This window comes from Spermophilus citellus, assembly GCF_964194105.1.
Source record: "Spermophilus citellus genome assembly, chromosome: 3".
NCBI classification, from domain to species: Eukaryota; Metazoa; Chordata; class Mammalia; order Rodentia; family Sciuridae; genus Spermophilus; species Spermophilus citellus.
In genome coordinates, this window is record NC_138184.1 from 220,472,054 (window position 1) to 220,496,587 (window position 24,534).

The 24,534-nt window shown below is 42.4% G+C and overlaps 1 protein-coding gene across 4 annotated transcripts in view; it reads right to left on the reverse strand.

Moving 5' to 3' along the window:
* Positions 1–410: 410 nt before the first annotated feature.
* Positions 411–24,534, reverse strand: part of TCAF1 (TRPM8 channel associated factor 1) — a 48,399-nt gene continuing 24,275 nt past the window's right edge. For 2 of the 4 annotated variants that reach the window (XM_081287968.1, XM_081287966.1), the window contains exons 2-9: positions 22,036–22,669; positions 10,693–11,687; positions 10,314–10,411; positions 9,065–9,278; positions 8,527–8,766; positions 7,395–7,732; positions 5,735–5,985; positions 411–2,957 (exon numbers count right to left, since the gene is read on the reverse strand). In XM_081287968.1, the coding sequence (XP_081144094.1) occupies positions 2,948–2,957; positions 5,735–5,985; positions 7,395–7,732; positions 8,527–8,766; positions 9,065–9,278; positions 10,314–10,411; positions 10,693–11,687; positions 22,036–22,655 (2,766 nt within the window). In that variant the 5' untranslated portion in view covers positions 22,656–22,669 and the 3' untranslated portion in view covers positions 411–2,947. Of the gene's footprint in view, positions 2,958–5,708; positions 5,986–7,394; positions 7,733–8,526; positions 8,767–9,064; positions 9,279–10,313; positions 10,412–10,692; positions 11,688–22,035; positions 22,670–24,534 lie in introns of all 4 variants that reach the window. The other 2 variants (XM_081287969.1, XM_081287967.1) reach the window with 1 other exon arrangement.

The following is a 24,534-nucleotide window of genomic DNA, read 5'->3' on the forward strand; positions in this document are numbered from 1 at the left end:
TGTCAAGTGAATAAGAGTGCAGAAAAGGTTCCAGCCCTATGTGGTTCTTCTTGAAGTATTTCCCAGAATAGGGGTGGACTTCACAGCCTTGAAAAGAACACTAGTTGGCAATCTTCATCCAATGCCTCCTTGAGCATTCTTTCATTTAATAAATATTGCAAACCTGCTGGACAGCAATCTTAATCACTAGTCATGGTGAGCCCAGCAGAAGCTTGTTTTCTGTGGACCACCTGTAGAAACAAGGGAAAGCAAAGTGTGCTTGAATTGTCGGCATATATTTGTGTGGCTAGAACTGCAGAGTAATGGGGACATGTGACGATGAGCCTGAAGATATCAGGGGGATCCATATGGTTGAGGGCCTTGTAAGCTATGTTAAGGGTTTGGTTTGATTGATTGTATCTTAGCCAGTGTGAAGCCACAGAAGGATTTTTATTTGACTTTATTAAAAATGTTTCAAAGTAATACATGCACAAGGTAAAAAATTAAATAGTACAGAAGGACTTAAAATGAAAATCACAGTTTCCCACCTGACCCCTTAAACCCTAGTCCAGTTCCCTAGATACTTTTAACAATATTTTTTGGATCTTCTGGTAACTAACTTTCTACTTTAAATAATGTTTGAACAATAATTTCTTGATTAACTTTAGACAATCTTTGATAATTCCCCATTACAAAAGATAAGGATTTAGCTTACACTCTCTGTACTTTTCCTTTGCCCATACTTCTCCAAATATTTGATAGATGTATTGTTTTTAATACTTTTGTTGGTTTAATTTATAGCTTTGATCAATGCATTAATTGTCTATTTTTTGTTTTATTAATTGAATACCTTATCTTTTTACCCCCACTTTGAATATATAAGTAGCTCTAAACGTCCTTTCTACTTTTCTTTCCTCAGCTAATTCTCGACCTCTTTCTGGTTTTTTTTTTTTTTTTTTACCCTAATTTGTCAGCATTACATTTAGCTTTAGTTCTGAATAAAAACACTTCAGCCATTTTTACTTTGTCAGTTAGTTGATCAGAACACTGAAGACAATAAATGGCAACTCCAAGATTTGGGGTATGAAAATATACTGAGAGCCAAGTAGCAGCCAGGTTGTCTTTTCACCACACCCCTCATGTCATGGTGCCTGGATTACTGGAAAGGAGACATACCTACCGTCAATGTCAACTCAAGTCTTCTTCCACACTCTGAGTAACCAAAATCATGCCCCATTTTATTTTGCTTCATAATTGGACTGGAATTTCTTGACATTTTCTATTCAACTTTCTTTTTTGTTGACTAAAGACTGTGTTTCTTCTCAAACATTCCAGCTTCTCAATGATACTACCTATGGCCCTGAATGACATTCTCCATAGAGCTGAAGACTATGCACCCTCATCCACAAAGGGACTGCTGGACAACTGTCACTCAGAGAGACATCCTTCCAGATGACCATCACTCTAGAGTGAGACATCCTTCCAGGTGACCATCACTTTAGAGAGAGACGTCCTTCCAGATGAACGTCACTCTAGAGTGAGACATCTTGGGGTGAGGTCCATATGGATCCTATTTCATCTTCTTTCCTGGGTTTCATCATTTTTTTCTGGGACCTCAAGGTACTTCCTCAGGGAGGGTAAAAGAAGGTAGACTTTGAAACTTGCATGCCAGAACATGTCTTCATGTTGGTGTTCTTCTTGACAGCCTGCCTTCTACGGAATTCCCCAAACCAATGTTTTCCAGAAGTTGTGTGAAAACATTGTTCCTATGACTTCGTGCATTCAGGGTCCCTGATGAAAACTCCTGCTGTCAGTCTATTTCTCATCCGATTTTAGTTGAACTAATTTTAGTTTTTTTCTCCTTGGACACATTTCTTAATAATCCAAAATTCTGGAAGGCTGTCTAGGTGTAGGTAGAACTGGGGTTCCTCAACCTGTTCTTCTACTGTTCAGTTCTTTCTCTGTGTTCTCCCTTCTAGGAATGGCTAGTGGTTGATATTGATTGTCTAGGTCTCTTTCCTTCCTTCATATTTTCTCTTTCTTTTTGCTCTACATCTGGGGAGACCCTCAACTTCATTTTCCAGCCTGTCCACAGAGGACTTTTCAGTCTTATTTTGCTTTCAAGGGGCTTTTGTTATCCACAGCTTTCCCTTTCTTCGCAGTGTCCCGTTACCATTTTACAAATGCATCTCTAATCTCTCTGAAGATAGGGTGTGGATTTTCAGTTATTCTTTCCCTCTGGAGTTTATAGTTCGTTCAACAACCCTAATTCTACACGGTTAGTTTTCTTATGTTCTGTCCCTGCTCTTGCCTCCTGCCCTCTGTGTGTGGGATTTCCTAGCTAAAAGTTCACATCCCAGAATCAATATTAACTACTGACTGGTAGGCGTCGGTGGACTTTCCTCTGCTGTCATGTGGACAGGTCTGTTTCTCCGGCTGCTTCTCTGCATGGAAGACCTGGGCTCTTGGGTAGCGGTCTCAACTTTCCGAAGAAAATTAGCTGATTTAGGCTGGCGGGGGGGGGGGTGGGTGGTGGGGGGCACTTGTTTCCACAAAAAGAGCAATTTTATTTGGAGCACCAACTCTTACCTCTCCTCAGGCAGTTTATTCAATTTCTTTATACAAACAACAATGACAACAACAACAACAAGGAATCTTTAACTGGCACTGACAGCAGGCGCCTGTGTTCTGTGCATGGGGGTGGGGGATAGGGGGTCGGGGTGGGGATGGGGGTCAGTTATACAGTGGGTACAGTTCTTTAGTTGAGGGACTCCTTTGATGCTCGAGTCTCTTTGGGGTCATGTTGCTCAGATCAGCTTCTATTCTGTCTGAAAGGTACCTCCGCTCTCATCAAGTTGCTTCCACTTTTTCTCTTCCAGAAAGGTGTTGAGATCATCTTCACGTATTACCAGATGCCTTTGTCTTTGCCGGGATGTGCCGGTTCTCTTCCCGTCTCTTGACTTCAATTTCAGTGGGGCCTGGGGAAGGAGGGGAGGTAAACTGACATGTTCAGTCCATCATCTTAAGTTGCAAGTCCCATTGGAGGCTTCAGACAGGGGAGTAACATGGATAACTCTGTATTTTTAAAAGATCCCCAGGGCTTTACCGCTAAACTTAAAGAGGGCAAGGACAGATACAATTTTATTCTAAAAGATTGGGCATCTAATTTTCTCACTGAGAATATGCAGTGTGGGAGACTTTGGGGAGTAAGGCTCGTTATCAAACTAGCCCATCACTCAAAATCCAATAAACTAGAGTCTGCTCTCCGGGGACCCAGGGGACAGTGACTGAAACTTGAAAAACCTTGAACCTTAAAGACTTGCTGGGTCCACAGCACTCACCCAGCCACCTGCAAAGTGCCTCGGGAGGCTACCTTAAGTCCTTCCTTTGTGCTGGCATTGGGGATCAACAAAGGAACCTTTGTTCTAATAAAATTAGATGAGGAGTACGGAGCCAAAGCTCTGGTAAGTAGGGACAGAACTCCCTCTGTTGGCTGGTTGGCTTCTTTATTACTCACTCATTTGGCCCTTCAGCACTGTAGTTATGAACCCCCCATTCTGTAATCAGAATGCCTGTGTTCAAATCCCAGTTCTACCACTTGTTAGCAATATAGCCTTAGATAATTTACTGAATCTCCATAATATTCAGTTTGCTCATTCATCAGTTGGGAGTGATAATAGTTTCCATCTCATAAAATTATGGTGAGGATTAAGTGAAACAATCTATAGAAAAGAACTAGTAGTACAGTACCTGGCACACAGTCAACACCTTACAGTTGACAGCAGTTAATTAAAATGTAGAATGAATATTCAGGTTTGAAGAACCTGGACCATGGATATTCATGGAATAAGGGGAAGTAATTCTAGGAGGGAGAAGTGGAATGAAATCCAGAGGAAAGCAGGGTGTAGGTCAAATCTTATTTTCTACACAGCCACCCATTTACCAACTAAGTCAATGGAAGGATCCATTAAAATAAATGTGAGCTAAATCAAGGAAAACTCTTTGGATATGCACATCGGCCTTGGAGACCAGAAAGCTATAAAAAAATGGGAAGTTCTGAACAAAACTAGAAGTAAACAGGAGACTCTATGAACATGTGCTATTTAAAGAAACTGGATGAGCCCTATCTAGTTGTCTTGTTCCAAAGTGATGTTTTGTAGGCATGTGTGGTAGGTAACTCCACAGTGACTGTCTAGTTAGTGCCACTGGGGACATAGGAACTCCACCAGAGGCTGATGCCCACTGTTTGCTAAGGATAAACACCATCTTGGAATTGTTTTGTTTTCAAGACATTCACTTTTGATTTAATCAAAAAGGGGATTTGACTCTTTTTAAAAATTCCTTTGGTTCCTTTCTTTTCCTGAAAAATAGAACTGAGTAAAAAGACTACACTGTTAGTAGTTTTAAAAGACACCATTGTGAATTGAGAGTCCTTCCTTGGGATTCATAAATCAATGTACCATGAGCCTTGCAGAGGTTGGTGTATAAAACATAGGATAAGATAGAATAGGTAATAATTACGTACCGAATATCTTAAAATGCCAGAGGAAAGGATTTTGAATGTTTTCACCATGAAGGAATGATAGACATTTGAGGCAACAGATACGTTCACCTCATTTAAATGCACACTACATACATATATTGCAACCATGCAGGATACATCATTAATACTATAATTTTTATATTTTTATGCATCTGTTAAAAATTATGACTGTATTTACAAACTTCATCTAAACTGAAGTCTATTCCTAAAATAATTATAAAATAATTAGTGAGGTAATTATATAATAACAATGGCAACTGACGTTCTCTCTAAACCTACTAGCTGCCAGGTACTGTTCTAATGACTTTCAGAGTCGGGGAAAACTGAATCCTCACAATAATTCTGTGAAATAGATCCCATTTTATGGGAGGAAACTGAGTCACAGAGAAGGTAAGAAAACTTTCAGGGACAACAGATGGAAGATCTAGAATTTGAACACAAGGAGTCTACTAGTTGGAATGATGATTGTAACCACTAAGCTATGGGCAGAGAAGGGTAAGCAGTGAACTCACTATTCGGCACACAAGTCCCTTAAATGGCATGCATTATATATATTACAAGACTTCACAATTATCACTGCATATCTTCATGACAACCCTGTGAGGCAGGGACTTTTATCCTCATTTCATACACAGGGAAATGGGAATGCCGGGTCAAATGACTTTCCCAAGAGCAAACCCTAGCTCTGGCTCTTCCTGCTATACCAGACTGCGTTTAAAGTGCTTTGACAACTATGCAGGACACAAAATACATGAGTTGTCAGAGAGCTGTCTAGCTGTCATGGTGGATTTGTGCAGTAACCTTCTATCACCAGATTTTTAGAGCAACTAATAACAAATAAAAGGCCAGAGAGAGTCTGCAGGATGTCAAAGTAAGAGCCACTATCGATGGGCTATGGCCATATACCAAGGGCCGGTCTAGAAACTGGTGCCCAAGCTCTCAGGACCGGGCTGACGGCAGTCAGGAGGGAATCTGACAACTGAGAGCAGAGGAGCAGAATCATGGACAGGAGGCCTTGTTCCCGAGACATTCTGACTTCACTTTTGCTGTGTTCTTAACCCACTTCCTAGAGACAGAAGTCAGTAATGAGATTCGGCAGTGAGCTAAGAGGACAAGGCCAGAACCCTAGCAGACAGAGGTAGAGGACTGAACCCCCACCTCTGCCTACCTCCCCAAACCTCTCTACCTGCCACCTCGATGGGCACTCCTTACATCTGTGTGAGGAGGTATAATTTCATAATATTTTCCTTCCATTCAGGCAGATAGGCCAGGCTGGTAGCCACTTCCTTCTGGATGGGCCAGGCCCAGGCCTCAAAGAACGGAGCCAGGTTCTTCTGCACTTGGTGGGAGAACATCTTGACCCACAGATTCATTTTGTCGACATTGTCTGTGGGCAGGTTGGTCTGGTTCCTGTACTCTGTGAAGAGACGGATGAATGGCTCCCAGCCAAAGGCTTCCTGGAGCTAGAAAGAGAAAGAGGAAACCAGGTGAGACGTCTAACCTACAGAAAGAGGGCCCCGAAAACAACACAAGTGTGATGTGCTTAACTCCCTGACCGCGGGCTTCATGTCCACCCCTGGCCTTCCCTCCTGTTCTGCACACTGCCCTCATGTCCTGTTCTCCCACTTTCTGATCTTAAGAAGGGCCTTGGGGCAGACAGCAGGAAGACATGGCTGTGGTGATCGCTGCAATAATTAAAATTGATGTTTTCTACCAATATCATTATTCACCTAACACACAAGATCACGAAAATAATGATGGGATGTTACACAGGGCCTTAAAACCGACCAAGTGGGTGGATCCTTATTATCTTTCATAGTTACAAGTTTAAATAAACTCCAGCAATTGGGAAACTCCCACCCGTACGCTGCAATCCTCAATAATCAGAGGTCTGGGTCAGTTCACAAGGCTACCAAAATGGCCTTTGGGGGCAGGGGGAGTGACTCAGGTAGAAGTGGGAGACCACAGGTAGTCTAGTCAGCCAGAACCAAGAAGTCATAGTTTTAGAAACAGGCAGCCATCCCAAGGCCATGCCTAGAGTCCATGCTAGCCAGGATTTCAGAGTGTTTGAGCACAGAGGCCCCTGGGCAGTTCCCTAGACTGACTTAACTTTACTTCATGGACGAGGAATTTGTTCCTGTCCCTAACAACAAAGTGAAAATAGAGCCTCCCTGATGATTTCACACCATTGCCCTGGCAGTGAGAACGAGCAGAGAGGAACTTGAGCAGGTGGAAGAACCAGAATAGAGCAGGCCTGGCCTGACCCAAGGCAATGCCACGCCCCACTGTGAGCCAGGAACTGATCCAGGCACTGGTGGGGGCAGCGGTCTAGGGCATGGAGCATTCAGAGGCAAAGCCGACCTCCGTGCCCAGGGCAGTGAGGATGCTGCGTGGATTGCCTATTGAGGTGGGGTCTGAGGCACAGCCAGGTCATAATGAGGAGAGGGTACGCTCAATGAGGGGAAGACAGGTCATAACCAGGAGTAGTGGGTGAATGGGGTGGTTTGGAGCTAGCTGTTTGGTAGAAAGTTTGGCTTCAATTGAGGGTCTGTCTGCCTTTAAGACCAGAGAGAAAGAGAGTATATTTTTATAGTACTGTGTTTGCCTCCAAGGGTTTTAAGATTTCTCACCTCTCTTGGGGTGCAGCTGAGGCTACTAAGTCCACTCTAGGATCATGCAAAGTGAGGCCTGAGAGGCCTCACCCAACAGGACTTTTACACTTGGCCTTGTCCATGTCTCCCATGGCTGAGTGTGGGAGACAGATGCAGTGGGGGTCTCCTGGGTGGCTAGAAGATCATCTAACACTTGGCCCTGTTGGTCCTCACAGCGAGGGTCTCCCTCCCATTGCCCTCCCCCACCGCCTGTCCAGTACCTGTAAATACGTCTCCAGTGCGGTCCACGCGTTCCAGTTTTTCACATTGGGTCCTTTGCCCAGGTAGATTCGGACACGTTTCTCCCGAACTGGGGGCCACAGGGCAATATTGGCACGGCCTCGAGGAATGCCCAGGACTGTTTCATGAACATAAACACACCACAGGTTGCAGGTGGCCTCGGTGGTGTGCGGTGGGAACTCCCACTCCTGCCGCTGCTGGTTGCGGCCCAGCTCGTGCACGGGGCCCCACAGCCCCTTGGTTCTGATGAGCTTCTCATTGATGAGCTCCTGCACGGACTCCAGATGGCACATGATGGGGTACCCAGCATGCATCCAGCCTGGGAAATACAGGAGGGGAGAGGAAGGGTTAGGGTCCTCCTATCCACCTAGTGAAACTTCCACAAGAATCAGTAACCCCAGGCTACCTCCTGCACCCTACTGCTCAGGAGGTCACTCCAAGCCCAAACCCTCCAGGCTCTCCTTCTCAGGGTCTCGCTCTGTGCTAATGCTCTCATTGCACTCTGACTTGCAGGGCCACAGGAGGGGGTGTGGGTTGTAGGGAGCCATTCGTGCCACCATTGCAGTTTTCTGTTTTTATGAGGATGCCTTACTCATGTGAACTTGTGTCTCACGTTTTTTCTCAAAATTCAGAACTCTTTGAAGGTGGTTTCTCCTCCCATTATCACATTGACACTACTTTACACTGGTGATTTATTCATCCCAAGAAAACGAGGGTCTAGAGAAATTTCTTTGGTTCTTTGAGGTCCAGACATTCCCTGTTCCATTTTCTGGGCTCCGTCACCCATAGGCAAAGGAGTCTTCATTCAGTGTCTCTCAGTGACTCTGAGCTAATTCAAGGCCCTCTGCTGTCTCTACGCACTTCTTGATGTCTCCATTTGGACACTTGTGAAGGATCAGGTAGCATCCCTTGATATCTTTGATGACATCTCTTGACATGCTGATGGACATGGCTATTTATTTCTTACATAGCCTTTTCCCTATCTATTTAAATAGCAAGGAGTATGTCTACATGTCTTGCTAGCAAAGCATGTGTACCCTCCTGGCTGCCTGCTGCATGGCTGTGGAAAGAAAGGCACTTTGTGTCTGCGTGCAGAGGGATCAGGGCACCCACCAACTGAGATCTGCACGTCAGCGACAATCCTCTGAGGCAGACGTAAGGGGAAGGGTTCGGCTCCCAGTCGTGCCACTGCCTGCATCACCTCATCCCAGAGGCGGAGCAGTGGCTCAGGGTTCTCCAGAGCACGCAGATTTGCAGTTGGCACAGTCAGGATAATGTTGTCCGTGGCCAGCTCTCCCCAGGGACCTGGATTCTCCTGGATACGCCTTTTCCACTCCTCCTGGGATGTCTCCCCTAGAAGAGAGGCCAGGGGGACTTGGAACATGCTTTCCCAAATATCTTAAGTCAAAACATCCAACTCAGATCCCAGGAGGGGAACGACAAGACCATGAGCAATACATCCCTCCTCTTTATCCTGTGGAGTCCCCATGGATATGGTGTGTGTTTATCTCCTGGCCCCAGAGCAGAATCTAAGGAGGCCACCCTCCGTCCCACCAGGCTGTGTCTCTCTCTCCTACATCCAACAGCCCTCAAGCCCCTCCTCGTCCCAGCCCTCCGCCTCCCTCGGATGCAGCCCACAGCTTCCACTCACCCAGCTTGTAGTAGGGAGCATGCACGGCTCCCTTAACGGTGATGGGCACAGAACCCAGTTTGCTGCTCTGAGGCACAATGATATAGAGGAGGCCACCCCAGAGGCAGGTGATGGACTTCGTGGGCTTGTCCAAGCAGCACCGGTTAATCACCAGGGGGCCTCTGAACAGCTTGCTGGCCCTGGTCAGGTCATCCGTGTGGCAGCCAATCTGGATCTGAAGCAGAGAAATCCCCCCAACACAGTCACCACAGGGCATGGGTGGGTGACAGGAGAGAATGCAGGAGGCGGAGGCTCGGGAAGGTCACAGGGCCACGACCCCATGTACCATCAATGAGTTGTGTCAGAGAGCCCATGAAATCACAGCCCTCCGCAGGTCATATGGACTAACTATGGGTGAATTATTCTTGTGAGGGATTCCAATATCCCTACAGGGGGTCGTGCAGAATCATTAACATAAGGAGCAGCAGGTGTAACGAGTAAGGTAAATTCCAAGGAGCGCTGACTCCACAAACGGTCCCTTAGTGTCTTTTAAGAGAGTCCTAGGTTGCAGATTCTGCGGTGGTGGACCTGGCACTGATGAGTGGAGGGGACCCGATGTTTTTTAGTGGGATCCCGCTGATGAAGTGGAGGGTTGGTTCAGTCCTGCCCCTCTCTCCAAGGCCCCCCTTCCTGGGAAGGTGAAATGACTCCTGTACCTGATGATCATGGGATTGTTTCCCTGGTTTATGCTAAACAAGTGTCAGGATAGGAAGGGTATAGACTAGGCTCCACCAGCCAATGGTCGTCTGGGGAGGTAGAGCAAGATGGGGTATCTGCATGTGGAAGTGAAAAAGCAGACCACGGACTCCAGCAATCAAGATACCACCTTTGGTGTTATGGGGAAGAAGCCAGGGTGAGAGGGAGCTTGTGCTACAACCAGAGAAATATATGGGCATAGAAAGTGAACTGAGATTTATTCAATCCCTGTGGAGGGGTAGGTTTACTTCCGTTTGATGCCTCTATTCCTCCCTCTCTGACACAAGTCAAAAGGACAATACTTAAGAACCAGCAGTTGGCTAGTCTTGAGTCCTGAGCTCTGAAACATTTCAGTCTATACATTGTCTGCAATGCAATTGGTTTATCCTTATAATGTGGGCATAGATACGTGACTTGTATTGCTAGTAGGGTTTTAAGAGGACCAAATAAAATACCAGTGGGGAAGGCAAGAGTCTTGGGTGCATGTTATGTGGTGGGCAGGGCGTGGCCTCACCTTCAGATCTGCAGAGGCAGCAGATTCCGGCAATGAGACTTCTATGATTTGCCTTCCAGGTATGTAAAGCCCGGTGCTCATCCAGCAGTATCGGGTGCCTGCCAAAAGCACAGAAGGGCATACTTTATCCCTCCTCCATGACTCCACCCAACCTGGCACCTCCACAGATCCTTCAAGAGCTCTGCCCACCCTTTCCCTTTTGTGCTACCCTGATCAATCTCTTCCAAACAGCACTGCAAGCCTCAGCCCCTGTCTTCTCCAAAGTAAATGGCAAAGGATAGAGACAATCATCTGCAGAAGTCAGACCCCCAAATGAAGTGCTGCAATCACATGCCTCAATCCCAGCAGTTCCCAAGATGCTCCCACGCTCATTCCATACCTGGATTGGTACAGTTGACCTCCACGGTGATGGGAGACTCGGAAGGGCGCAGATAGGGGCTGCTGTACATGTCTTCAATTTCCGGGACTAACAGAGAGAGGTCACTTCCAGAGTGGGCCAGACCAGTGGCCAGGGAAAGCATGGCCCCCCTGCAGCAGTCATTGATAACGGGGTTCTCTCGGGTGGCTACAGGGAGCCGATAGCGACTGAGCAGCTTCCTCAGGAGTCGGTGCACGGACATGTAGGCGGGGATCTCTTCTGCAGGGATCTGGAGGAAGGCTGCACCATCTGGGCCCAGCTTGGCTAACCAGCCCTTCTCCACATTCCCTCTCTTTCTGCCCATTATAACCTGGAACTCAGCCAGGGTGGAACGGAAGTGATAGGTCCTTATCCCTGCTTTAGGGGTACGGAAGGGCCCTGGATTGAGGCTTTGGCTTGTGATGCTGATGCCAAAGGGGTTGAGGAGGAGGTTTCCAGGGAATCGAGCCAAAGGAGACACCCCTGGGTTCTTGAAGGCCCACCACCAGGCTTGGGCTCCAACAAATAGCCCGCCACCCTCTGCTACAAACTCCTGCAGCTCCTTGACCCCCACTTCACTCACAGGCTCAAAGCAATAGACACTCGCATCACTGGTGAGATTGGGCTCAATGCTGGTGTCTATGCCCCCCACTGCAAGCAGGCCGCTCAGCGTTCTCAGCTCTGTCTGCACCACGATCTTGCCTCTGCGGCCCCCATCCAGCCAGCGGACAGCATTGAGCAGAAAGGGGCCCAGTTTCCCCACTGTGAATAACACCTTATGGCCAGTCACAACCACCCGGCCCCGGCCATAGCGGGCAGCTGCTATCACACAGCCATGGTAGGAATCTAACCCCAGGGGAAAGGCTAAGGCCCCGTGCACTAGCAGCTGGGATGGGAAGCAGTCAGAGTTGCTGATGTCCAGCTCTGAAATCCCATGCAGGAGCTCGTCTCTGTCCTCGGAGAGGTCATCTTCACAACTGCAAAAGACACATGCACTCTGGATTACAGGAAGGCCCTGCACAAGGCTTCCGAGCAGAGCCTGAGCACAGCAGGGCTGGAGACCTGTTGCCTCTGCTCATATTGGTACTTTAGGTCCTGCAGGAGAGTTAGGCGAACAGAGTGGGCAGATCTCACCTCCCTGGGTGTGGAGATGTGTTAGAAGGAGGACAGAACGACTTGGCATGAATTCTGCTTTGCACATTTTTAGAGAAAAAGTTCTCTAAAGGAACATTTCAAAGGAAATCCTAAAATGCTTACTGAATACTCTACCTTAAATATTCTAGATTGAAGTTCATGTTTATTTTATTACAAAGTTAATGGGAAATCATATTTCTATTCTTATAAGGAGACTTCTTTATAAACTTTGTACTCTTTCTCCAGATAAAGTCTACAGAAAGCCAAACTCGTAGTGCTAGTGAAGAATCATTACTATCTCAAATGGTGGAGGAGGAGAGTTCACTGGCCTTAACTCAAGTGAGCCCCTCTGTTACCTGATCCACGAGGACTTGAACACCTGGAACGGCACCCCATCATTGCCTGCCCAACAGCAGTGACACATGCTAGGGGGTTTTGCTTAGCACCATGGGTTTACTTTTGATGGGTCACCCATCCTTTTAGGAGCTCAAGATACCCATAAGCCCAAAGTGGGAGATGGAGACCTGGACACTTAGTGGGATTATCAGGGATAGAGTGACCTCTGTAAGCTTAAGATCCCAGAGCTGGTTCTGGCATTGTGTTAGGTAGAGCTATGCCAATTGGAAGAAGGCAACTTTTAGAAAACATCAAAAAATGGAGGTCAGTCGACAACATATTCACACAGTGTTTGTGCTGTTCTTTTTCAGTGGCTGGCAGAGCTCTAACTGATGGGAGAACCATGGTCCTCACAGCAGATCCTTTCCAGAAGATAAAGATATCACCCTACAACTTGGAGACAACGCTGTCTCTCCTTGAAACACTAACCATTAAAACCATCAACTAGTTCTTCTTGCTCTGATTCCAGGCTGACCAAATATCCTATGACTATAATCTTGCTTCCCATGTCCACATGCCTAATGATAGTAGAAGTCATTAGCTAGGCCAAACAGAATATTCTGGTTCTTTGACATTTATTTTTCTCAAGCAACACCTAGACAATCTATCCTTAATTTGATAATTATAAAAAAAATGAGACTTTAAAAAAATAGTACTTTAAATATGTATACAAAATTAAATGGAAAATGTCTTAATCTCATGAGGACTTCTATTTATAAATTTCATGAAATTAATTTTTTTAATAAATGAAGTCAGTGAAAAGCTGGGTTTTTGTGGTCTAAATTAAAGTATGAGCATCAGAATCTCTCACTAGTCATCATGACAAGATGAGAAATACTGAACCTGCAAAGCTAAGACTCAGACCCCAAGTCCCTAGAATTTCATCTAGACAAAAGAGCACTATCTGAGGTTCAGTGCTGAGCCAGGGGACACCCTCAGAGACATGGGTCTGTTGACTGCCGTAGCCATGCTTACATACAGGGGGAGCTAAACAATAACTCTATGGTTTAAAAAGTTTCAATTGGGGTTTTCTCTTTCTCACAGTGGGGTACTGATAGAGCATATAAAGTGAATGGATCAGAGATTCTTGAGAACAGAAGAATCTGGAGCTGCATGTGTGTGAAAGAGAAGATCAAGAACAGGACTATCATTTGTGCTGAGAAAATGCACTGCAAAACCCAATGATGTTCAATCTAGACTTTCAATTCTATTCAAAACTTAAATAGGAAATAATTCTCAAACACTTGTTGACAACTAAAAGCATGAAACAGAAGCACTAAACTAATGACAGAGAAAATCAACCTCCAAGGAAACAGTGATCCAGGAAAAGGAGGCTCTGAAGATGGTTTATCATTGGTGAATTTTAAGAAGATATGTTATAAAAAGTTACTAAATTATGATAAAAATGAATTACCAAATCAATAATCTCAGTTTTAACACAGGGGAAGAAGATATGTCTTGGCCTAGTTAACTACTGTGGATAAGTAAAGGAGAAAGTTGAGTAAAGTGAATCTTCAGAGAGCAGTTCTATAGGCCAAAAAGATGATTATCAGAAAGAAAATACTGTATATATAAACAATAGAATATTACTCAGCCATAAAGAAGAATGAAATTATGGCATTTGTCGGTAAATAGATGGAACTGGAGATTATCATGTTAAGTAAAATAAGCCAGTCCCCAAAAACCCAAAGGCAGAATATTCTCTCTGATATGTGGATGCTAATCCACATCAAGGGAGGGGAGATTAGAAGTTCACTGGACTAGACAAAGGGAATGAAGGGAAGGGAGGATGGCTGGTAATAGGAAAGACAGTAGATTGAACCAGGCATGTCTTTCCTATCTTCACATATAAATACACGATCAGTGTCACTCCACATCATGTACAACCACAGTAGTGGGATCCTAATTGAAACAAGTTGTATTTATTCAATGCATGTATAATATTTCAAATTATACTCTGCTGTCATGTAAAAAAAAAAAAAAAAAGATGATTATCTGAAAAGAGTTAAGAAGTCCAGATCAGAAGATCCAGCATCTAGCTGGCAGGAATTTCAAACAGAAAGAACAGAGAGAAACAAGAAGAAACCAGCACAAAATGAGGAGCATTCCCTTAGACTGCAAACAGAACCAAGTCACTGACTGAATGCAGAGCAGGGGAAGCCAAAGCATCCCGCCAGTTACAGGAAACTTGTGAACTCCACATGTAAAGAAAAAAACCTTAAAGGATCCCACAGAGGAAGACAAACGACCCACAAATACATAAACATTTCAACTACATAAGACTTCTGAGCACACGAGGATACTAAAATTACCACACAGGAAACTTTGCCAAAAACATGATTTGAGCTTAGGTTCAGAAAAACAAAAATGAGTACAATAGAGGAATAAGTTGGCTACAAAAACCTGCAGTGGGCAGGGATGGAGTAAGATTGATCCCTAATGCTGAAAACCGATGATCAAGGCCTGGACACCCACAGTAAGTTAGTAGAGACAGAAGAGAAAAACAAAGAGAATTAGAAAAAAAAAAAAAAGTCAAACAAAAGTAGTAAAAACACCAGTTGAAACCAAATGCCACACACCAAATGTGAATTTTAAAAATAAAACCATACAAGTTGCTAGAAGAAAATAGGTAATTTTAAAAATAACATGGCTGTGGGGAAAGCTTGCTAACTATGACTCAAAATCAGATGTAATAGTAAAAAGATTGATAAGATCAACTAGTTATAGATAAGCATTTTTGGCAAAAATATGAAACATTTAAAAAACCAAATGTGATACAAATCACAAATACAGGGATAATATTCTTAGTATGCAAAAAAAAAAAAGTCATAAAATGGAGAGAACACCAAGAACTCAACAAGAAAAATGATCAAAATGAACAGGCAGTTCACAAATAACAAACAATAAGTGGCCTTTAGACCCCCCAAAAGATAACCAATAAAATTACTCATTATAAGAATAATGCAAATTAGGGCTGGGGTGGTGGCTCAGCAGTAGAGCACACGCCTAGCAGATGCAAGGCCCTGGGTTCAATCCTCAGCACCACATTAAAAAAATAAATAAAATTAAAGTATTGTGCCCAACTAAAATAAATAAATAAATATTTGTAAAAAATAATGCAAATTAAAACCATATTGGAATATTCTTTCCTGGCCATCAAAATCAGCAAAAACACAAGTCAGACAGCTGTGCTATTGGGCATGTCCTCACATGGCTGATGGAAATTCCAAATGGCACAAACCTGGATGGAGAAGACTGGAAATTTCTAACAAAAGTATACACACATTTACTCTACCACTAAAATAATGACCCCAAAAGTATAGCGCCTACAGATTATGAAAACATATGCAGAGTTGTTAACTTCAACACTATTTATAACAGCAAATCTTGAAAACAGCTTAAAGGCCCACTTGTTAGAGACTGGCTGAATAAAGTGTGGTATATTCGTGGAGTTCAACACTATGTGACCATAGTAAAAAATGAGGAAAACTTCAACGTATTGTCAAGAATGATGACGACTATATATTAATAGAAAAAAGAAGGCGGACATGAAGGCACATGCCTGTAGTTCCAGCTAATCTGGAGGTTTCAGTGGAAGGATCACTAAAGTCCAGGGATTTGAGACCAGTCTGGGCAACACAGTGAGACCCTCATCTCAAACAAACAAACAACAATACCAAAAAAAGAAAAAGAAAGAAAAAAGGAAGGAAAAACCGTGCATACAACACACAAAAATTATCTCAAAACAGGTTCAAGACCTAGCCTGAAACTATAAAATTTCTAAAATAAAACAGGGGAAAAGCTGCTTGAAGCTGGCCTTAGCAATGACTTTTAAGTATCACACCAAAAGCTCAGGCAGTAAAAGCAAAAAATAAGCAAATGAGGGTACCTCCAACGAACATGTTTCCCCATAGCCAAAGACACAATCAACAGAGTGAAAAGTCACCAATGTTTATGGAGAAAATATGTGTAGATCATATATCTGCAAGGGGTTAATATCCAGAATATATAATGAAGTCACACAACTCAATATCAAAAATAAAATAACCACACTGAAACATGGGCAAAGCACCTGAATTGGCATTTTTAGACAAATATAAATATTAAAAAAAAAAAACCCAAAACAAATAGTTATTTCTGAAAAGCTGGTCAACATCACTAATCACCAAGGAAATGGAAACCGAAACCACAATGATATGTCTCCTTGTACTTGCTAGAGTGGCTATCATCAAAAAGTCAAGAGATAACAAGGGTTATCGGGATATGGAGTAAGAGGAATTTGTGTATGCTGTTGGTGGGAATGTAACTTGGTACCGCCTTGACAGAAAGCAACTTGGAGGTTCCTTGAAAAATTAAAAATAGAACTAACACATGACCCAGCAATCCTTCTGCTGGGCATACGCCAAAAGCAAATGGAATCAGCAACTTGTAGAGATAGCTGCACTCTCAAGCTCATTGCATTGTTCATTTTCCACAAAAGCCAAGAAATAGAGATGATCTGAATGCTCATCAGTGTTTTAACGCCATTTTGAACACACACAATTTCCATCACCCCCAAAATGTACTATATGCCCTTTTATGTTCAATCCAGCCTAATGCACCTTCTATACATATGGATTAGATTGGGATTTCACCTGCATGTAACCATAAACATGTACTCTCCTGAGCTCAGCTACTTTCACTGAGGACAGTTTTTTGAGAACCCATCCAGATTGTTGAGTCTTATCAGTCATTCACCCCTATACTGCTGAGTAGGTTGTTCTTCTGTGGATATTCCATAATTTACTTATCCATTCTTCTGATGATGGAAATTTAGGTAGCCTCCTGTTTGGGACCTGCTGCCATGAATGTTGATGTATAAGTTTTGGCATGGACATGTTTTCATCACTCATGGACACTCAGGGATGAGTTGGCTGAGTTGAATGCTAAATGCCCCTGAAATTTGTAAAAAATTGTTAAGTCGTTTTCCAAAGTCATTGTGTCATTTGATGTCCCCAGTGGCAATATATAAAAATGCCAGCTGCTCCCCATTCTTGTCAATACTTGGTACATGAATCTTTAATTTTAGGTATTTTTTGATGTTAGAGGTGTGTGATATTTCACTGTGATTTAAATTTACATTTTCCTAATGACCATTGTTGTTGAGAAGCACTTAATGGGCTTTGGTTTCTTGTCTATCATCTTTTGTGAAGGAAGTTAAGTATTTTGATTTTTTCTTTAACTGTCTTATTATTATTGGGATTAAGAGTTCTCTATGTACACTGAATGCAAGTCCACATTCCTTTTGTGGACATGTACTTTTTTGTCTTATGTTGTCAATCTTTACCTACTCAGTGGCAGATACTTTCTTCTATGCTGTCATTTAGGAAGTTTATGAATTTTTGTTTTTGCATTCAGGTCTAGATCTATTTCTAGGTATTTGTTTTATATGGAGAAGGGTAAGGGTAAGAATTCATTTTGTTCCCTTCTAACACTGTCCAGTTATTTCAGAACAATATGTTGAAAAGACTACCCTTTCCTCATTGAATTACCTTGGTCACCTCATCAAAAAAAAATTGATCATAAATTTAAAAATTTATCTCTGAACTTATTTATCCAGGATGTTTCTTACTCTTATGCCAATACCATAGTGTTTTGATTACTTCATAGATGTTTTGAAATCAGGTAGTATAGATCATCTTTGTTCTTCATTTGCAAAGTAAGTTTGGTTGTTTTAGTTCCTTTTCATTTGTATTTTAATTTTAATTTGAATACTGCATGCTTTCCCTTAGAAACAGGAAAAAAAAAAAAAGAAAGATTGGAACTGCATTAGGTCATTTTGGAAAAACTGACTTAAGAATATTGAGTGTTCTGATCCATTAGCACAGTGCATTTCACAACTTCCTTGTTTCATTTAATTTCTCTTGGTAATATTTTGTAGCTTTCAATTTATAGGTTTTGTTAAAATTAATTAGTGCCTCATAGTTTTGGGTTCTATTTTAAATGATGATGTATTTTAATATCAATTACCAATTGTTAGTTGCTAGTATAAAATGTAATTGATTTTCTGTCTGGCATAGCAGTTTTTCTGTACTTTTTTTTTTAGATAACTTTTTACATCCATGAGCACATTTTATGCAAATACTTCTAGGGATAAAATAACTCCAGTCTAGAAAATCCTTTGCTGAACTTATGTTCAAGTGAATCTTGTCACTTACAAATCTTCTAAATTCCCAAAATAGTTTTTGGTTTTTGTCTCTTTTTAATTTTGTTCCTTTTTTTTTCTTTTGCAGTAATGTAAATAGAACCCAAAGCCATTACAACTGAGATACATATGCAGCCATTTTTAACTTTTTATTTTGAGTTAGGTCTAAGTTGCTCAGGCTGGACTCAAACATGCAATCTTCCTGCCCGAGCCTCCTGAATTGCTGGGATTACAGGTATGTGCACTGCTGTAATTTGTTTTCTAACAGGACAGGTCAAATTTTTCCCGTTTCTTTCACTCAGTGTTCTAGGAAATCTACAATATCCCCAACCCCATCCATGGTTTTGCTTTCTACACTTTCACTTACCTGCAGGTAACTGCAGTCCAAAAATATTAAATGGAAAACTTTAGAAATAAATAATTCAAAAGTATTAAATTGTGCACCATTATGAGTAGCATGATAAAATTTCAAACCATTCTGCTCTCTGTGGGTTATGAATCATCTTTGTCCGGTGTATTCCTGCTATACCCACCAATAGCCTCTTACTAGCCATCTTGGTTATCAGATTGACTGTTGCAATACTTCTGTGCGTTCAAATGACCCTTACATGGTAATACTATGTACCAGTACCCTTGTCACTCACCTTACTTCATCTCATCACAAAGGCACTGTATTATCTCAAATCATCACAAGAAGAAATGTGAATACAGTACAAGATATTATGAGAGAGACATCATTCACATAACTTTTTACTACGTATTTTATGCTTCCTTATTTCATTATTGTTATTATTCTTTTATTGTGCCTATACATTAAACTTTATTAAAGGTATTTATGTATAGGAAAAAGCATTGTATAAATACAATTTAGTACTATCTGGTTTTATGAATCCACTGGGGATCTTGGAATGTAAGCCTCATAGATAAGGAACAACTATTGCAGTGTGAAGTAAAACAAACAAAATACTGTCTCTCTCTCTCACTCACACACACACACACACACACACACACACACACACACACACACTTATTTCTTATTTTCCAGTCTGTGTACCTTCATTTTCTTGCCTTATTGAATTGGCTACTACTTTTAGTGAAACGTTGAAGAGAAGGATGAGAGCAGGTATCCTTCCTTGCCTTGCCTCATTCTAGGGGGAAAGAATGCAGTATTTCACCATTAAGAATGCCTACCTAGATGCCACTTAACAGACTGAAGTTCCTTTTTTAGTTGAAATTACGTTATGATTCTGTATTAAATTTTGTCAATTTTTTCGATACATTAATTGAAATGATATGGGTTTTTTTCTATTAATATGGTAAATCAATTTTGTTTTTGAATATTAAACCAGCTATGTATGTGCAATATAGATGTACTTGGTTATGATCTATTATCATTTTCACATATTGTTATATTCTATCTATGGTATTATTAAGAACTTGCATCCATATTCAAGAGGGGTATTGTTCTGAAGTTTTGTTTCTTTTTCTTTTTTTTTTTTTAAATTAGGTGGAGGAGGGGAAGGTAATGTGAAATGTTGTTACCACAAATCCAGACCATATCTGAGAGAAGAGACAGGAGATCACCTAAGAGGTTTAGAGTTGGCTTTGGTGTTTCCTGCCCTGCTGGAGAAGGGGGTCACCTTGTTGCACAGAGCCCTTGATGCCACAGATGTGCCCTTAGTTCTTGCTCATTACGAAGGCCCTTCTGATTTTTTTTTTTTTAAAGAGAGAGTGAGAGAGAGAGAGAATTTTTTTAATATTTAGTTTTTAGTCATCGGCGGATACAACATCTTTGTTCTGTATGTGGTGCTGAGGATCGAACCCGGGCCACACGCATGCCAGGCGAGCGCGCTACCGCTTGAGCCACATCCCCAGCCCTGTTTCTTTTTCTTAAAATGTTTTTTTATGGTTTTAGTATCATAGAAGTGCTAGTTTAATAAATCAATTTTTGGAAAATTTTCTTCCTCTTCAATTTTTTTTGGAAGAGTTTCTATGTAGCATTGCTATTATTTGTTTCTTGAATGTCTGGTAAAATAATTTGTAAAACTATTGGGTTTTATTCATGTTGTTGCTGGTTTTAAATAAAATTTTTATTTTTTAAATTAAAAAAATTGAAAATTTGCAAATATAGTACAAGAGAGCTTTTATGTGCCTTTGACACAGTTTTCTGTAATGTTCCTATTATATAGCCATGGTATGCTGCTAAGAAGTTAACACTGGTCAAATACTACTAACTAAACTCCAGAATTTATATAAATTTCACCTGTTTTTCCACTAATGTCTTCTAGAATCCAATCTAGGATGCCACACTGCACTTAGTGTTGGGATATTTAATTATAATTCAACTTACGTATTTTATATTTGCTCTTGTGCCAATTTTGGTAATTTGTGTCTGTCAGGAAATCTGTCCATTTTATCTTAGTTGTCAAATTTATTGGCATAAAGTTGTAGTAAACTTTATTATCCTTTTAATGTCTGTACAATCTGTACTAATGTTTTATTCTCCATCCCTGAAATTCATAATTTGTGTTATTATGTCTTTTTTGTTGTGTTAGATAATCTAGAGGTTAATCTCGTTTGCTGATTTTCTTTCAACTAATAACTTTTGGTTTTACTAATTTACTCTATTCACTATATATCTAACTTCTAACTAGCAATGCCCTCCATGGGTGTGCAGATCCTAAATAAACTCATAAATACCTGCTCAGATATTATTTTCAAACTACGTAGGGAATTACATTTATCTTTGAGATGCTCAATTTTTAAAACTCTGAAATCTCCTTGTAATCTGGAAGTTAAAAAGGACTACTGTGAAAAATATCCATGCACTTTGTTCTGAGGATGCTGAGAATTTTATCATACTATAGGTGTTGCCCAGTGTATTTTTTCTAAACCTGGGATGACCCCAGCTTTTAACCCTCCTTATTCATCCATCTAATTTTACATCTGAGGTAAATGTGTGTGAGCACCAGTGAATCTGTAATGTGTTCAGCACCATCTGTGAGCAGCACAGGCTGGGCAGGGTTCTCCACATGCATCCCCACCTGCACTCTCCATTACCTGGGCCTTCGCCCTCAGAGGTAAAAGTCCTTCCTAAATTCAACCCGTAACATACTGTACCATCATTTTTGCTGTCCTCACTTCTGAATCCTCACTTCCTATTTCCACCCTAAGCACATCTGACTTCCCATTTCCATCCTTCCTACTGCTCTCTAGACTTTGGCCTATAGGGTCCTTCCCATTTTCCTTTTCCTCTCATTTCCACTGAAGGACACCTTCTCCCATGAGCCTTCCTGGGTTAAGTCCTCCATAAATTTATGGAGGACTCCAGGGGCTGGTAAGCTGGACCCTGGGGGATATAATGGCCAACACAGAGTTCCTCCCATCAAACATCTAAGTGGTCTGGCCTGGGAAGGTAGAAGCATTGAGGACCTTGTCCCTCCCATGATAAGGACTGTTTTAAAAACTGAGCTGGGGTTGGTGGATGTGGCGATGTGGATCCACATCTGAGTAACCCGATTTTCTTCCGTGAGGCTGGAAGCACCCAGAAGATAAGAGCCACATCTGCTTCTTAACTTGAGGCCCACTCCACTCTGGGGTAAGGTACTCACCTAACTAAGACCGGGATCTTGGGCATCTTCTTGGAGACTTTAAAGAAACTTGTGTCCCCTTTATTGTCAGTGAAGTACACCCCAGCCACGCTGGTCACCAGGTTCCCAGGGAATGTGAACAGAACCCTTTCATCATCGCCCTGGTTGGCCCAATCCCAGGCTTGGCCTCCGATGAGCAAGCCCCCTCCTCTCTTCATGAACTGGACCAGCTTCTCAGTCATGGTTTCGTTGTAGGCATCGATACAGTAGACTCCCAGGGAGTCATTCACCTCTGGCTCAATCTTTGCCTCTACTCCAGAGCCCTCGAGGATTTTGAGCAAAGGTGCCAGTGATGGGTGCACACCAATGGGAGCCCCCGGGGAAGAACAAAGCCACCCCACAGCGTTGAGGAGAAAGGGAGTGAGCTGGGCTTCCACCAAGTAGTCCTCATGGGACAGGACCACGAGGCGGCCTCGACCATAGGAGGAGGCAGCAATGAGGACCTGGCCCATGTCATTCACCATCACGGGAAAGGAGGCCTCTCCAATGAGCAGCAGTTCACATGGGACGGCATCTTCTGGGAGATCCCAACTTGTGACTCCATTCATCAGGGCCTCAAAGGCAGCAGAGGGAGTCGCCATGGCTCTGTTGGCTTCTGCAGAGAAGAAAACAAAGGCTCAGCTTGGTGGAGGATGGGCAAGTACGCAAACAAACAAAAACCAGCAGAGCGTTCTCTCTTCTACTAACTGGGGCAATTCTCCCAACCATAAGGATGAGTCTATTCCAACCACCAAGGGACTCGAGCTCTGAGTGTCTGCTGTCCAGGGGACCCCCCCCCCCCCCCGTGTCCCTTCCTCTTTAGACTCTTATGGTCAGAATTGGAGAGTCCGACACTTTTCCACCATAAAACAAAACAACAAGAACAACAACAAAAAAGGAGGGATGAAGAGGAATTGTGTTCCTCAAAGAGATATTTTGAGATCCTATTTCTTTGTATCTATGGATGTGACTTTATTTGGAAATAGGCCTTCTGCAGATGTAATCACATAACCACAGTAAGATGAGGTCTTACTGGATTAAGGTGGGCCTTGTCCAATGACTGATATTATACAAAGAGGAAATTTGGGCACAAACTGATGAAGATAACAGGGGAGGATGCTGAGGAGAGGGAGGCAGAGGGTGGAGTGATGTGTCTACAAGGCAAGGGATACCAAGGACTGCGGGCAAAACCCAGAAACTAAAAGGAACCCACACTGCTGACCCTGGATCTGAACTCATAAGTGTGAGTGAATAAAATCCTTTCACTTTTTTTTGTTTTTTGTTTTTTGGTTTTTTTTTCTTTTTTTTTGTAACTTATTTTTATTTTATTTTATTTTTTTTATTGGTTGTTCACAACATTACAAAGCTCTTGACATATCATATTTCATACATTAGATTGAAGTGGGTTATGAACTCCCAATTTTTACCCCAAATGCAGATTGCAGAATCACGTCGGTTACACATCCACAATTTTACATAAAGGGAAACTGCATGGAAATGAAGGGAGACCCTCATTGCTATACAAAATTACATATAAGAGGTTGTGAGGGGAATGGGAAAATAAACAAGGAGAGAAATGAATTACAGTAGATGGGGTAGAGAGAGAAGATGTGAGGGAAGGGGAGGGGGGATAGTAGGGGATAGGAAAGGTAGCAGAATACAACAGTTACTAATAGGGCATTATGTAAAATCCTTTCACTTTAAGCCAGCCTATTTGTTGTCATCTGATATGGCAGCCTCTGGGACTAATACCCTGGTGCCACACGCTGTCCCCAGATGCCCATTCTGCTTTCTTGGCCCCCACCCTGATTTTATGAGTCTCATCTCAGTGAAGTTATAACTGAAGTATGAACAGTCTGGGCTCCTAGAGAAAGCTGTGCATTGGGCAAAGTCTCAGGCTGCATCAGCAGGAAGCGGAAGCCCTCTGTGGCTTCAATGCAAGACTCAGACAGCCAGGAACAACATGTTCTGAAATGATGACAGATTTTTACTTGCACTGGGACACAGCTGAGGGAAGTAAGTGTCTGTGGATGTGAACATACTGTCCTCGGCTTCTTCACCATGAGCTCTGCCTCCAGGATGGTCCACAGTCTGACTTCTGCTGCATGCACTTGATTGAGACTGTCCTCCAAAACCAGATACCTCCATTATTAGGACACCTGGGGCTTCATGTCTTCACTGACCACTCAGTGGCAGTGCACACGGCGGCTCTTCCTATCCATGAGGCTCACCATTCCCTAAGCGTGGCCCAGGCAGCCTCTTTTTATATCTTCAAGCCCTGAGACCACTTAACTTTCTCTCCTTTATCTTCTCTTGGTATATGTGAGTCCTTAAGTATTTTTTGTTTGTTTGTCTTTTGTTTTCATCTCTATTCTACTCTTTTTATGTCTCTTATCAGAGAATATGCTGCCTGTCTTGATCCATTTTGTGCAACTATAACAGAACACCTGAGGCTGAAAATTTATAAAGAAAAACAATCTA